Source organism: Syngnathus acus, chromosome 6 (genome assembly GCF_901709675.1).
Source record: "Syngnathus acus chromosome 6, fSynAcu1.2, whole genome shotgun sequence".
Lineage (NCBI taxonomy): Eukaryota > Metazoa > Chordata > Actinopteri > Syngnathiformes > Syngnathidae > Syngnathus > Syngnathus acus.
In genome coordinates, this window is record NC_051092.1 from 7906276 (window position 1) to 7921342 (window position 15067).

Sequence of the window (15067 nt, forward strand, 5' to 3'; positions counted from 1 at the left end):
TTCATTTAGAGTCCTTTTCTTCTTTTTTCTTAAAGCTACATTGTCTGAGCTGAGCGGTGGTCTTTTTAGACTTCTGGCTTTAGCAGTTGTATTTGGAAGCCTTGATCTCTGCAGCCCTTTCCTTGTCACAGCCTGCGATCAACCTAAAGCCCTTATGTGTTCTTTACGCTGTACTAAGCCTGTTATTCTTTGCTAGCAATTCATACAAGATCACTGCAACATACTATATCCTTTGTCGATAAAATTCCTGTCTTACAATGTCCTCTTCTCCCCAATGTTTTACAGTATATAGACAAACCCTAAAGGAAGGTTGCTTTCCGGCAGTATCCTACAAAAAGAAGGCACAGTTCTGAGACATCCGCAGGAGTCAAACTGCAAATTGTTATATTCCACTCCAGTTTAACCTCATACAATGTTCATGCATAGCAACAGTGGTAAAAGCATTGCTTTATTCATGAATTTATTCATCTTTCAAACGGCTTAGGGTCGCAGGTCTGCTGCTGTTCTGCTTTCATGCTTACAGACCTCTCAGGGAAAATACTCAAAACTAACCCTAACCCGGGAAGCGTAACTTGACATGAATTGCATTTGGCTAACATGACTAACAACAACAGCAAAGACCAAAAGAAAGCAGGGAACTTAACTTGCATTTGAGGAAATTGGGAAGTCAGAACAAACCCATTCGGACTGTCCGAGTTCTGCCCTCAGAGTTTGAGCCGAATGAAAAAGACAAAGATGGCTGACAAGTGACATCATATTGAAGCCATTCAGTGTACTCAGGGTCCTCATTTTTGCAACTCAGAGTCAACTTTTAAAGGGGTTTAAAAGTGTGTTTAAAGGGGTGTTCTAGTATACTTTTCCTCGCCCACCTTCCTCAAATGCAGCATACAACAATAAATACAAAGTGACAATATAACAAGGCACATCTGAAAAAGAAACGAGTGGATGGAGGAAGTTGACTGTTATTTTCAAAGGGAACAGGGCTGACGAGAACAGATGCACACAAAAACCTAGCAAGCGGACATGATATTGAAAAAAAAGAGAAAGCTGCTCAAAACAGCACCTGAAACACCCGCTTGTGCACATGCACAACTAATTTAATGTTTAAATTGTTCCCATTAAATAAAACAAACACACGCACACACGCACACACACAAAGTGTCACTGCAACATAACCTTGAAAATGGCACAAAAATCTGCTCATCATATTCACGACACTACTCTATGTCACAATGGTCTCTCCGAAAGTTCTCCTCCCTGTGGATCAAAATGTCCTCAATAGCAAGACAATGAGCAGGCACAGAGAGAGACAAAGGTCTCAGGGGGTCATTGCTTGTTTGTTTCATCTGACAGTCTTGTGAGTGTCAGTTTCAGTTCAGTTCAGTTTAAATTTCAAAGGTTAGATGTTAGTTCTTGTCACACGCTTATCTTAAAACACTGTGTACAGCTGTTGCTCATACCCTTTTGTAGATGGAGGTAGAATGTCCAAAATGGTGGCAAGCAGGCATGCAGGCTGAGGGAGAGGGGCAATGGCAGGCAAACTGGTAACACACAGGTGCAAATCCAAATTGTTTGTAATTCAACTAAGGTTTCAACATAAAGGGTTCCAAGAAGTAAACTAAAGTTTGTTTTCTAAATTTCAAGTTTCAAGTTCCAAAAAATGTACAAGCTTAGAGCAGACTTGAAGTAGCTTGAAGCTGCCTTTTAGTAGTAAAAAACTATGTCACTACTATCTTCCTTCTTTGTCAAACTGAGACTGACTACCAAGTGGGAGCAGCCTATTTCCCTGATCAGGTGACTGACCTGGTGATCACAGGCTTTGTCAAATAAAAGTCCATGGCCCAAGGCCAGCGAATCTTAAACAAAAATAAGAATTTAAGCTAAGGAAACTAAATTGGCTCCAACAAGTCTCATCTCTGTCTGCCACAATCGGGCTTAGTTACTGGGTACAAGAGTGCATATACATGGCGAACATCATGTCAATTGTATTCATATCAACAGGAGTAGAACATTTTGTTGCAATATATCATTTTGTGGTACCTTGCTAAACTATCTATCATATAACTTGCACTTTGTCTCAGCAGAAGGTGGATAAGTAATACAACACAGTCAAATTATGCTTTGCCTATTTGTCACAAAACACACACTGCATACAATATCAGTTCAAACTACATCATATGCAGCCAATGTATTAATCCAGCCAGGCTTTTATGAAGACAGGAAATTGAGAAGGACTGTGATAAAGTAATTGCAATTCATCCTAAAATTTAACAAAAAGTGTTGTTTTGTTGATTTCCCTGCAAACAAATCAGTTTAATTCAAAATGCCATGCCCACATAATATTTTTCTTGGTCATAAACTGTAATATGAGTCTGGCTTTTCAAATGATGGTATATTGCTTTGTCTGAAAAGTTGTTTATCTGAAAACCTTGCGTTTCACTTCCCTGCACAAAATCAGCACAAAGCAGATGGTCATCTATTGTACAGATTCTTTGGATATATTCAATTCAAAGGTTCAATAAATTCAGTTTGTCAAATACACACATGCATACAAGACATGCAAATACACCCACATGCACTGTTTTTGGATCCTTGATCTTGTCAGTTGCTATGGTCCTTTTTTTCACATGGTTGGGCGTTGCTTGATGTCTTATCGTATTTACGTAAGTTCAGGTTGCTCAGTGACACGTCGCGTCAGACCTTGTTTTTTTCTCTTACCTCTTTGTTGGACGCTGCAGCACCATTGTGTTCAGCTGTGCTTGCTATTGATCCTTTATTTATGCTACCAATTTGAGTTACAGTAAAGTTAAATATCCAGCCATTATCTATCTCTTATCCTTTTAATGGTCACCAGTGAACTGGAGCCTATTCCAGTTGACTTTGGGGGAGAGGGGTGATACACTCATATTTGGGGAATGTTAGAGCTTTGGGTAACCAACAAGCATGTTTTTAGAATGTGGGACGAAGGCGACCCAAGCGAGTATGGGGAGAAGAAATTCCTACTGTGACTCCATGCAGAAAAGATGGAGCTGAGATTTAAACCTTGAAGGTCAAATATGCAGAAAACATATTTTTTGCTTCATATTTTATGTCATATATACATGGTACATCTTCAAACAGACATGACATTTAAATGACATTTTAAAATGACAAGCCAATGTATTCAGCCAGATGCCATTTGGAGGCCGTTTCCCTTTTAGTGTTGCACCCGATTGCAACCATATTTCTCAGTGGAAATTAAACATTGCTTTCTAAAAATTGTTTAAGGGCTGCAACTAACAATTATATTAATAATCAATTGATCTGACCATTATTTGGTCAATTAAATAATGAATCGGCTTGCTAAAAAGTATCTCAATTTCATTTCAATAAAAAAGAATCAAGCATTATTCCAAATTACTGCACAACATGCCCAAATAAAAAGTAATTACGATTCAGGGACTGGTTTGGTCCATAACACATCATAAATAAAAGGCAAAAATGTTGCTGATTGTTTTTGAAAGTAAAAGCAAACATTTTATTTTTATTCATCACAAAGATAATCATCCCACTGCATAGACGACGACAGAAATTGGATAATATTTACAGCTGAGAAACTGAAATGACATTTGGACAATTTTAAAATTTCAAATTAAAAGATTTCTCAGTAATTAATTGATTATCAAATAGCAAAATGGATGGTTTAATCTGATGACCAATTAGTTGTCGACTCATAGATAAATCAATTTATTGATGAATCGTCTAAATTGCTGAGTGCAATGCAATATACATATGCAGTACACTCCTTTTTGGGTTGAAAGCACTGACTAAATTCCACATGTGATTGTGATTCTACAAGAAAGATGAAGGCAAAACAAATTACCTTTTAAATCCAGAGGTCAAGTTTCTCTCTCTCTCTCTCTCTCTCTCTCTCTCTCTCTCTCTCTCTCTCTCTCTCTCTCTCTCTCTCTCTCTCTCTCTCTCTCTCTCTCTCTCTCTCTCTCTCTCTCTCTCTCTCTCTCTCTCTCTCTATCTCCAACTTATATTTTAACACATGCACATTTGGTCATTAATGTGAAAACTGTATATGTATATTTTTTTGCCTTTATTTCTCTGTTTGGTGGGGTAGGAAAGTTGTTTGTCTGCAGCTCAAACTGTGCATGTGTAAACCGCTGTGGCTCTGACCTTGTTTTTTTTCCTCCCAAAAATCAGCTGCTTGCATCAGGTGGCGAGAGTTGACAGTTGGGATCCTGACAAGGAAAGGTATAAACACAAGCCACATAAGTAAAGACAGCATCAATTCCCGGCAATGGAGCTTTGACTCATGGTAACAGATGCCTCAAGCTGTGAAAGACAAACACATACAGCAGTGTGTTTAGGCCTATAGCTCCAGGGCTTCCCTTGTGCCCCCGTGCAGAGAGGAGCCCCAGGGGACTGACGGCAGCTGAGATTAAAAACAAGGTAAGAGCCCAGCTGAATCTTATGCACACAGCCTCAGCTGTTTGTCTCAAAAGAGAGAAGTAAATAAAGGCCTCTAAAATGAAGGAGGTTTCCAGGGAGCACATTGAAAGATGGTTAGACAGGAGATGCTGTAAGAAGAGTGCCATCGGTATAATTATGGTAAGACAAAAAATTGATCAAATAATTCATAGATTATTCAACATTCTTATGATCAGCTTGCTTTACAGTAATGTCTAATGTGGTCATGTTAATTCAGCTAGAATAAGGTCAACATTGTAATATTTGCAGTTTGCCGAAACATCATATATTCAAATGTCTGCTAAATTAAGTGCTGCTACACTGAACAATGTTGTATTTGGAATAATACATTATTATCTCTATTTAGTGCGATGGCATCTTGTTTTCTTTTCCTCTTTACCTCCCCTGTCAGTATCAATGCATTGTGAAATAAGTTTAACTGTCTTCAATTTTCCCCCTGCCTTCACAAAGCCACTTTATGGCTCCCGGAGCTCCGATCCTCTCTCCATCTTGGAAAATGACAAATATAAATGATTGACAGTCTTCCAGGGATAAGGGTGGGTGGTGGTGGTGGTGGTCAGGGGGGCGGGGGGTGTTAACAAGTTCTCTGTGTCAAAGAAATACAGTCTGATAGGCTCCCAAGGCAGGAAGAGATGAGATGAGAGAAATGAAGATTTTGGTGCTATATTGATCACACAGCGCTTGTTTCATGAGGTCAATATATTGGTGTAAAACAGTCCTGCAGGTCAGTAGTCACGTCTTGTTCAATGGATTTTAGGTTACATATGTAAAGATATGTTTTATAGGAATGACAATTGTTAGGGCGCCAAGCCAAAAGACCCTGGGTTGGGACAAAGAAATAGTTAAAACCCCAAAATGTGTCTTTACATCTTTGGTATGAATTTGTTCATTTTCCCAAAGATTTGTCACCCATTTTAAGGCATTCTCATCTTACTCTGTTATTCCATCAACTTCTCCTCTCCTAGGCTCAAGTCAAATCATGGCAGAGGAAAGCCTGGAGACAGATGGCCCCAGATCATCTATGCCGGCTGAGCTCCACCATCCCTATCCTAAGTACACTCAGTGGAAGTTTAAACTGTTTAGAGTGAAGTCCATGGAGAAGGCCCCTATGTCAAGTGAGACAAAACTTGAGAAGGAAGCCATGTCTGGGATCGCTAAATCCTACGTCTGTACAGCTCCAAATGTACAGTTAGATAATGGTAGTACAGGTAGCATTATGAAATTTTGCCCAGATGCAAAAAGCAAGAAAACTACTGAACCACCTGACCAGAGCATGGACATGAAGCTCGCAGAAATTGACACTCACATGAACCACCTCAGGTAATTAACATTAAGCCTTGTTGATAACATGCTCTGTTTCATCTCACAATGACACATATAATAATAATATATATATATATTTTTTTTATGAAGAGGTCTGTGCCGTCTTTGTGGAATCTCATTAAGAAAAATCAGCGGCCCAATCCATGATGTTCACGCAGTTCTGGATAACGACAGCAAGAATTGCTTACGCAAAATGTGCTGTACATCAACAAAATGGCCAGAGGTCATCCACAAGGTTTTTAAAGTGGATGTGACTGAAGATACAGAATCCGTCCACCCGCTTTCCTTCTGCCATCGCTGCTGGATGACTGCCATACGAGGAGGGGGTGTATGCAATCTTTCCAAGACAAAAGTCCCTGAGTGGAAACCTCATTGCACCCTCTGTCATCTTTGCTCACCCAAGAAACAATTATTCCACAAGACTGGCAGAAAGAGGATGAAAACCACTCCCAGAGCCCAAAGCTTAGCAAAAAGACCCAAGTTGGACCACAACCACATCACTGTCAGTGGTGAGAGTCGAGTTCTGAGACCATTTGGCGGCCATCTTCATGGATATGTCCTTAAGACATGGAGAAGTCCCAGTGTCCAAAGGGAGCATTGGGTGAGGACCATCACACACTGTCAGAAAGAGCACCTGAGTAGCAACCTTATATCTGAGAATTTCCCAGTTGATTTCCTCTGTTCTTTCACTTGCATGGTGTGTGACCATCTGCTCTCTGACCCAGTTCAAGCCCCCTGTGGGCACCTCTTTTGCCACAACTGTATTATGAAATACAAAAACTTTATAGGGCCTCACTGTCCTTCCTGCAACTTACCCTGCTCCAGCGATGACCTCATTCCTCCTGCAAAAACCTTTTTGTTAGTCCTGCATTCTCTGCTTTTGCTCTGTCCGAGAGACGGCTGTGGTCAGCATGTAAAACTAGACTCATTTAAAGCTCACTGTATGAGCCATGATGCGGAAAAGCAGGATGCTAGACAGCAATCATCACAGCTTGACAACTACCTGATAACCAATAAAGGGGGAAGACCTCGCCAGCACTTGCTATCCCTCACGCGTCGTGCCCAGAAGCATCGACTGAGGGATCTGAAGAACCAGGTGAAGATGTTTGCAGACAAAGAGGAAGGTGGTGACCTAAAGTCTGTGTGTCTGACACTATATCTGCTGGCACTGAGATCTGGGAATGAACACCGGATGGCAGATGAGCTGGAGGTCACGATGCAAGGTAAGTGGCCATGAATCAGTCTCTTGTTCAATCAGTTTACACCCCCTTAGCACCAAAAGACAGACACAAACAAATTAATTAGAGCTCATTAAATTCTGCCATAGTCTGAGGGCAGTGCTCATCCCTTAATTAACAATGAGTTGAAAAGTTCACTGTTTAGTAGAGAAGAGTTTCTGTGATTTTGATTGCAAAGCTTTTCATGCTTGTCCATTGTGTTTTTGATTGCAAAGCTTTTCAAACTTGTCCATCTCTGTCCATTAAGCTAGCATTGTTGGCCTTTGCTGAATTTCTCAAGCTCTCACTATCCTTCTGCCTGACTGTCATACTTTCATTTTCACACCCCTCTATGATAAATGATATAAACTCATGTGAAGGGCCTGTTAGAATCAGATCATCAGCAGCTCTTGTATCTGCAAATGACACAGACAGCACCAACGTTCCCCTTTGGGAATTGAAGGCAGCTGGTGTCTGTTTTCATCTGTAGCCAATACAGCTCGCCTTTTCAGCGGCTTTATTGTTTCATCCTCAAGCCCATTATGACATTTAGAAATAAGGAAACATTACATTGTTTATCCAAGGGTTTGTGTGCTCTGGACAACAATACATTCATGATCTTGCTGTGTTGTTGTAGGAATGACTCCACATTTAAATGAGAAAAAAAATCCCCAGCTCTTTCTAAAGTTTGAGCTTCACAGTTTGGTGCTGAATAATTCTCTTAGTGTTTTATTTTGCCTCATTCTGTGTTTGAAACTTTTTAATTTGTCTCTATCTACAGGCAGAGGCTTTGCGTTGCACCCTGCTGTGTGTTTGGCCATCCGGGTCAATACTTTCCTGAGCTGTAGCCAGTATCACAAAGTGTACCGGACTGTCAAAGCCACCAGCGGCCGCCAGATCTTTCAGCCCTTACACAGTTTGCGTGCTGCAGAGAAAGAGCTTCTCCCTGGCTTTCACCAGTTTGAATGGCAGCCAGCTTTGAAGAACGTCTCTTCATCTTGCAACGTTGGTATCATAAATGGGCTCTGTGGATGGACTTCCTCTTTGGATGACTCACCATCCAATACCATCACACGCCGATTCCGCTATGATGTGGCTCTGGTGTCCGCAATAAAGGATCTGGAGGAGGACATTGTGGAGGGGCTGAGAAAGAAGGGGGTGGAAGACAGTGCCTGTACCCAAAGCTTCAATGTTACGATCAAAGAATCTTGTGACGGCATGGGAGATGTCAGTGAAAAGCACGGCGGAGGACCAGTTGTTCCTGAGAAAGCTGTTCGTTTCTCTTTCACCATTATGTCTATTTCTGTATTGCTTGGTGAAGATAATAAGCAGGAGGTTACAATCTTCACTGAGCCAAAGCCAAACTCAGAATTGTCTTGCAAGCCCCTCTGTCTGATGTTTGTTGATGAAGCGGACCACGAAACACTCACAGCTGTCTTGTCGCCCTTGGTTGCAGAACGTAGCACAATGAAGGAGAGCAGGCTCATCCTGTCGATAGCTGGACTGCCTCGATCCTTCCGCTTCCAGTTTAGAGGGTCAGGATACGACGAAAAGATGGTCCGTGAATTGGAGGGCTTGGAAGCCTCTGGATCCACGTATGTCTGCACACTGTGTGACTCGAGTCGAGTGGAGGCCTCTAAAAATATAGTACTTCATTCTGTCACACGCAGTCATGATGAGAACTTGTCTCGCTATGAAATCTGGAGAACTAATCCATTTTCTGAGTCTATAGAGGAACTGCGGGACAGAGTCAAGGGGGTCTCTGCCAAGCCCTTCATGGAGACCCAATCCACACTTGATGCGTTACACTGTGACATTGGTAATGCCACTGAGTTCTACAAAATTTTCCAGGATGAAATAGGCGAGGTGTACCGAAACAAAAATCCCAGCCGGGAGGAACGGCGCAGCTGGCGGGCAGCCCTGGATAAAGCACTGAGGCAGAAGCTGAAACTCAAACCTGTGATGAGGATGAACGGCAACTATGCCCGGAAGCTAATGACCTTCGAGGCTGTGCAAGTGGTGTGTGAGCTGGTGCCCTTAGAGGAGAGGAGGGAGGCCCTGAGGGAGCTGATGCGGCTGTACCTCCAGATGAAGCCTGTGTGGCGCTCTACATGCCCAACCAAAGAGTGTCCTGACCAGCTCTGCCGCTACACCTTCAATTCCCAGAGTTTTGCTGACCTCATTTCCACTACTTTCAAATACAGGTACAATGGCAAAATAACCAATTATCTGCACAAGACCCTGGCCCATGTCCCCGAAATAATTGAGCGTGATGGATCCATCGGTGCATGGGCTAGTGAGGGGAATGAGTCAGCAAACAAACTGTTCAGGCGTTTCCGTAAGATGAATGCACGTCAGTCAAAAGCCTTTGAGCTTGAGGATGTCTTGAAACATCACTGGCTCTACACATCAAAGTACTTACAGAAGTTTATGCAGGCTCATAAGTACTCTGCCAAAGCCACCATTGACCCAACAAAATTCCAGGACAGTGAAAGTGTGGCCCACGAGGTCTTTGATTTTTGATATGTTTTGTGTGAAATTAAGCATAAATATTTCAATTTCACTTATTTGATGTAATTTGGTTTTAAGTTTTTCTTTTAAACTCCTATTCTTTTAAAACGTTTTCTCTGAGAACTTTGTCAAGTTTCAGTTTGTTTATTCATTCATTTATTAATGTTGGACTTGACAGAACGACAATGTTTAAGCTGTTGGACTTTATTAATTGTATGTCTTGGCTTTTTGGATGGTCATGTTGAAATGGTAGTGAATTTATATACACAGTCACTGGCGGAGCTAGAGGGGAGGCCACGGGAATACTGCCACCCCTTAAATATGTGCCAGGCCCAATAATTGACTTTTTGGTATTCTCTTAAGAATTACTTTCAGAACACCTTACTTTCACCTTTACTTTCTGTAAAAAAAAAAAAAAAGGAATTTATTTTGCAGACACACTAAGATAACCTTACCCCCCCCCACCCGAAGAAAAAAATCTTAGCTCCGCCAGTGGAGTCAGTGACACACAGACTCTCATTTGGCAACAAAAAAGTCTTTTTTCTTTTCCTATGAGTGAAATGTGGCTTATTTTATTGCAGGCATGTGACAGCTTTATGAATTTATGAAGTGGATATTTATGAAAGCAGACAAAAATGGTATAACTCATAGTGGAGAAATGTGTTAAATTGACCATATTTGAGAATTTGTGGTCATTTTGAAGAGAGAAAAATGTAATCACAGCAAGTTTAATGCTATTTGTTTCATGGCTGCCCTCTGCAAAAGATTAATTTATTGCTTTATCCTGGCACCCTCGAGGGGCGGAATATCTGCCAGGTCACTTTGAACCAAATTTTATCTTTTTTATTTTGTACACATTAGATAATACATCATGCTTTATTCGACATCTTCACATAAAATAAAGCATATACTGGCCTTTTTCATAAATCCTTAAAATGCATTTTAAAGCCAAACGTCTTGCAGAGTCTCGAGCAGGGATTTTTCTTTAGCTCGGTATAAAACTGCACTTTTCCTCTTTTGACATATCTTCATCACACTGGCTTAAGATGGAGGAGGGACAGAAGGATGTTATATAAAGTTTGTTGGCAACTTTATTTCTTTGATTGATTGCATTGTCTTTTCCTGCCCTTGACATTTGTGGGTGCGACAAGCAATTTTGTTTTCTTATTTTATTGGATGTTTGATTCCTTTTTACTGTCATAAGTGCAACAATACACCAGCAGGGCTGTCACTGGCCTCAACAGACATCATCTTTTAGAATGCATTTTATGACGGCTTGTCTCATAGATGTGTTTTTGCAAAATAAATTGCATCTCCAAGTAAATTGGTGATGGATGATTCACAAACATTTCCGTCTTAGCTTTTCTCATTTTCTGTTTGTCCTCTCCACTGAATTACATGTCAGTTTGCACATCAAATTTTTACAGTAAGTTGATAGGCGGAACCTTTTTTCATGTGTTTCTATAAATAAAGACAACACAATTAAACTCCCCTTACTGTGACATATTTGAGCCGAACACAATTGCCGGGTGCATACATGATTATTTCCTTCTAAAATATGCTTTCACAGATACTCAAAATGAGGTCATTGTGATTTCATTCATGCCATGTAGATACATATATTGAATGAATGAATGAATGAATGAATGAATGAATCTTTATTTCGAACATGATTTAAAGAATAAAAACAATAAAAAACATACAACAAAAAAACAAACAAACAATATATATCACTGTTCGAAAAGTGAGTGAATGCTTGGATGTTTTTACACCCATGAATACATTTGACATGTATCCTGCAGTTTTTTTCTATTTTGGGACTTGCAAAAGTTTAGAAACATTTGACTTAATCTCAAAATAGAAGAGACATGAATAAGTCAATTTTCATTTTATCACTGTATTTTATTTAATGACATAAACACAACCACTCTCTTGTTGATTCATTTATTTTTCCATAAAATGAATAAGAAAGTGTTATTCAATGATTAGTTCACTACGGTCACTGAGAGCAATTGTAAACAATTAGGAAAAACAAACAAACAAGCAAGCAATAAAATTTCCAAATCTAATAAAAATGAATATCAACATCAGGGGCAGTGAAAATGAACAATTTATCATCTTAATCACTGGTGTTTTTTCTGGTGTTATTTGAATCAGTATAGAAAGTTGGAGGTAAAATCGAATACATTTATACATACAGTTATGATGACAAGTGACCTGTTTATTATAAGGAGTACCGTCAATTTTCAAGATAAGTGCACCTTGTAGTGCAGAAAATACGATAAATGAATTTGTCCTTAATAACAACAAGATAATAACATGATTAACATTACCTGTTAGATAATTTGGGAAAAAACGTTTCAGAAATATGTATTAAACTTTTAGGCAATCTACCAAAGAATGAGCTCTTAGCTTCATAAAGGTTTAGTGACCCCCGCTCTACTTGACAAAAGACACATTTTACACATGGATAATTCATTCTTAGTTATTATTTCACAATATAATAAACTTGTTAATCAAAAAGTCTCCTGAAAACATTTTTGGCTCTGGGCATCTTGAGGGATGTATGAGATTTCCTTTGCTTGACTTTTAAAGGCTTATGTGTTAGTGGTATAACCTTTTGAGGTGGGGTCATCTCCTGCTTCGGAAGACCCCCGTGTTCTCGGCAGAAGTATTTTTTGTTTCCCTGCGACAGTTCGAGGAGCATTGTTTCAGACAGCCCCATGCACTGGGCATGGACCCAGTGTCCGGCTTCTCCTTTGGAACAAAAGATCATGGCTGGCCATTGGAGCTCAGTGGAGTAATACGGCTCCCATGTATTGACATCCAGCTGACAACCACGGCAACATTTGATCCAGTAGCCATATTGCGACTCATCCTCCTCATCTTTCTCATTGTAGGTATTACCTTCAACCTCACTACTATCATCAAGCTCTTGAGGCTCACGGCCAAAATAGAGCTCATCTGAATCTTCGAGAGGAGTGGAATTGTCTGTTAGCTCTTGGCTGCAACCCTCCTGGTCTTCTTTGCTGTCGACCTCTTTCTGGAAGTTTACTAGATAAAAGTAATTCATATTTGTTTGGCACGACCTGCCCTCACTTGGTACAGCTAGCAACATACTTTGTTCCCCTGCGGCACCGCCATACCAAGTCCCACTGTGAACGATATCTGGAGTCCAGTTTGGGGGGTCAAGAGGTTCTATGTGAATCCCCTTCTCATCCAGAATGACAGTACTGCACTCCATTCTTTTTTGAGAGTTAAATTGATACCCTCCTATTATAATATACTTGTGAGCGGGGCCTGTGCGAGTGATCATAGCGCTTGAGATGGACAGACCAAAGTCGAGAAGGTCACACGACAATAATGGACAACCTTGTAGGAGTTCGACGTGCAGACAAAAGAGCCGAGGTGGCCGGCCGTCACTTTTCAAAGAGTGACCGCCGAGGATGTAAACACGGTCCTCTCTCGCAAGGGCCACGTGGAATGACTGTCCATCACAGAGTTCTGGAAAAGTGTAAGCAGAACAACAACCAAACTGCATGTCGAACAGGAACACTTGAGGAGGACAATCAATGACACAATTCCAGTTCTCTGAGGTCCTCTCTTTTGCAGGCATGTAGGACCTTCCACCAAAAACTACAAAGGCTGTCTTCCCTTTGCTCTGAACTACCGTGACTGTGTGGCCATATCTAGCACCTGGCACTTCTCCAACTAGTTCTTTCTCTTTACATTTCAGGGTCAGTTTGCGATTGCAGCCACGACTATCCATGCTCAGTGCATAAAGACTTGTTGAGATGTCATTGTTGGGGGTGCGGCCACCGTGGATGAGATAACTCTCCGGGAGACCATCATGTGGATCAAGGCGGCAAACGGCAGGATAACGCAAAGGAGGAAGGTACTGGGAGTCATTGGAGAAAGATATGGCTCTCAACCTCAGCTCACCATGTTTCAAGCGCACACCAAATACTCCTGTTGGACAGGAGCGCTTTGGCCATCCTTTCTGGCCAAACAGGAGAACTTCACCGTCAAGCTGCAGAAGAGAACAGCCAGGTTGCAGAAGACCTTCGCAGTTGACTGGCTTTAATGGTTGCAGAGTCATCCTGGGTGCAGGCGTCTGCTTCAAAACAGCACACAGGCACGCACACACAGATCTTGTTTATTTTCATCACTTTTCAAAACTACTTCCTGGTCATCATCATTATCAACATAATGGTTCCCTGTCTCATCTTAATAATATAATAAAAACTTAAACTCACATGTAAAATGTGGACATTACAATAAAATTTTAATTAGAAATAACCACAGTTGGACGGCCTTTTTTGTTCAGAGCAAACTATGCCACAAGTCAATTCAAACTAGATAAAGTGGGATTCATTTAGTCAACCTTACATCATAGTTACAATCATACAGTTTCATTCTTATAGGCTAACAATGAATAATTGATTGATCTGTCTACGTAACCTTGCTCTTTTTTGACCATATCACAATTGGTTGCATTTAATGAAGTACAGTAGTAACAACTACTTAAATGTTATCAGCCTAATCTAAAGCTTGGTTCATATTACTGAAATACCACAAAATTTCATTACCTGCAGCACAAGTCGACATTTATTTTAAACAATCCTTTGTTCATGTTTATCTTTATATACAGTGTCTGTACTGTAACATACAGGTTATTATACTATTATAATAAAATGATGAAAAGTACCCATGAATATTTGTAACCTCATAACTTCCAGTAATTTCAGATCAATTTTAATGCGCTTACCTTGCAGTCAGGCTGAGGAGTCGAGCGTGTTGAGACCTTTAGCTCACTTTACTGTGAATTTTAAGATCACTAAACTAAACCTAATCACTCTTTATATAGCCTGTCTTTGACAAAAGTAGACTCTGGCAGTGAGTTTGTGAAGCTTCGTTGACTCACAAACACTTCCAGTTCTTGAGGTTAACTGTGTGTGACTGCTGCTCATTGGCAGCGCTGCCTGAATGCATTTAGCAAGTCACTTCAGAGGTACAGTCACAGATAAAACACACCTAAGAAGCTAGGAAAAGCAGCGACAGATTTTGTTGTGCAGTCTGAACTCATCAGATGTTTAAATATGTTGAGCTATGCTTGCAAAAAAGCTTCAATGACATGCCTTAAAAAACAAGCGGTCTGTTTGTTATTCTTTTACTTCCTAAATTTCCACAAGGGAGCACAACAATTGTATCATACACTAATTGTAATTAACAACAGCTAAATAATTAAGACATGCTGATAATTGCTGCAGAGGCCACACCACAACCAGCATGAAAATACAGTAAGGTGGAAAAATGACCTAAATTATGCAGTCAATGTACGATGACAGAAAATTAGTCATTGACTCTTGCAGCAGAGCAGATATATTTAGGACTGCCCATTCTCAATGCCACAACAAGAAAAATATTCTAATACACAAAATCAAAAGTGACAAAAGACAGTGTTCATTTATAATGCCATAAAATCCTGACTGACATTTCAGTTTTATTACCTTTAAGAGAAGCATTATTTGTGGCAT

The 15067-nt window shown here is 40.4% G+C and overlaps 2 protein-coding genes across 3 annotated transcripts; one reads left to right on the forward strand and one right to left on the reverse strand.

Annotated features, from left to right (window-relative positions):
• Positions 1–4216: 4216 nt before the first annotated feature.
• Positions 4217–10878, forward strand: rag1 (recombination activating 1). 2 transcript variants are annotated; one of them, XM_037255246.1, is made up of 4 exons: positions 4217–4440; positions 5445–5799; positions 5893–7025; positions 7801–10878. In XM_037255246.1, the coding sequence occupies exons 2-4, from the start codon at positions 5459–5461 to the stop codon at positions 9540–9542; spliced, it is 3216 nt and encodes a 1071-aa protein (XP_037111141.1). In that variant the 5' UTR covers positions 4217–4440; positions 5445–5458; the 3' UTR covers positions 9543–10878. The 2 variants fall into 2 exon arrangements, with proteins under 2 accessions (XP_037111141.1, XP_037111140.1); XM_037255245.1 differs by lacking the exon at positions 4217–4440 and adding an exon at positions 4468–4599.
• A 533-nt stretch (positions 10879–11411) lies between these two features.
• rag2 (recombination activating gene 2) lies at positions 11412–14580 on the reverse strand. The gene is made up of 2 exons (XM_037255298.1): positions 14299–14580; positions 11412–13644 (listed from the first exon to the last, which is right to left on the reverse strand). Exon 2 carries the CDS (start codon positions 13627–13629, stop codon positions 12043–12045), a length of 1587 nt encoding a protein of 528 aa, XP_037111193.1. The 5' UTR covers positions 13630–13644; positions 14299–14580; the 3' UTR covers positions 11412–12042.
• Positions 14581–15067: the final 487 nt, after the last annotated feature.

Excerpts from the sequence above, each read along its gene's own strand:
- rag1 (XM_037255246.1), top strand. The coding sequence starts at position 5,459 with ATGGCAGAGGAAAGCCTGGAGACAGATGGCCCCAGATCATCTATGCCG. Across the intron at positions 5,800-5,892 it reads ACTCACATGAACCACCTCAG|AGGTCTGTGCCGTCTTTGTG; the intron begins GTAATTAACATT and ends TTTTTTATGAAG. Across the intron at positions 7,026-7,800 it reads GCTGGAGGTCACGATGCAAG|GCAGAGGCTTTGCGTTGCAC; the intron begins GTAAGTGGCCAT and ends CTCTATCTACAG.
- rag2 (XM_037255298.1), bottom strand. The coding sequence starts at position 13,629 with ATGACTCTGCAACCATTAAAGCCAGTCAACTGCGAAGGTCTTCTGCAA.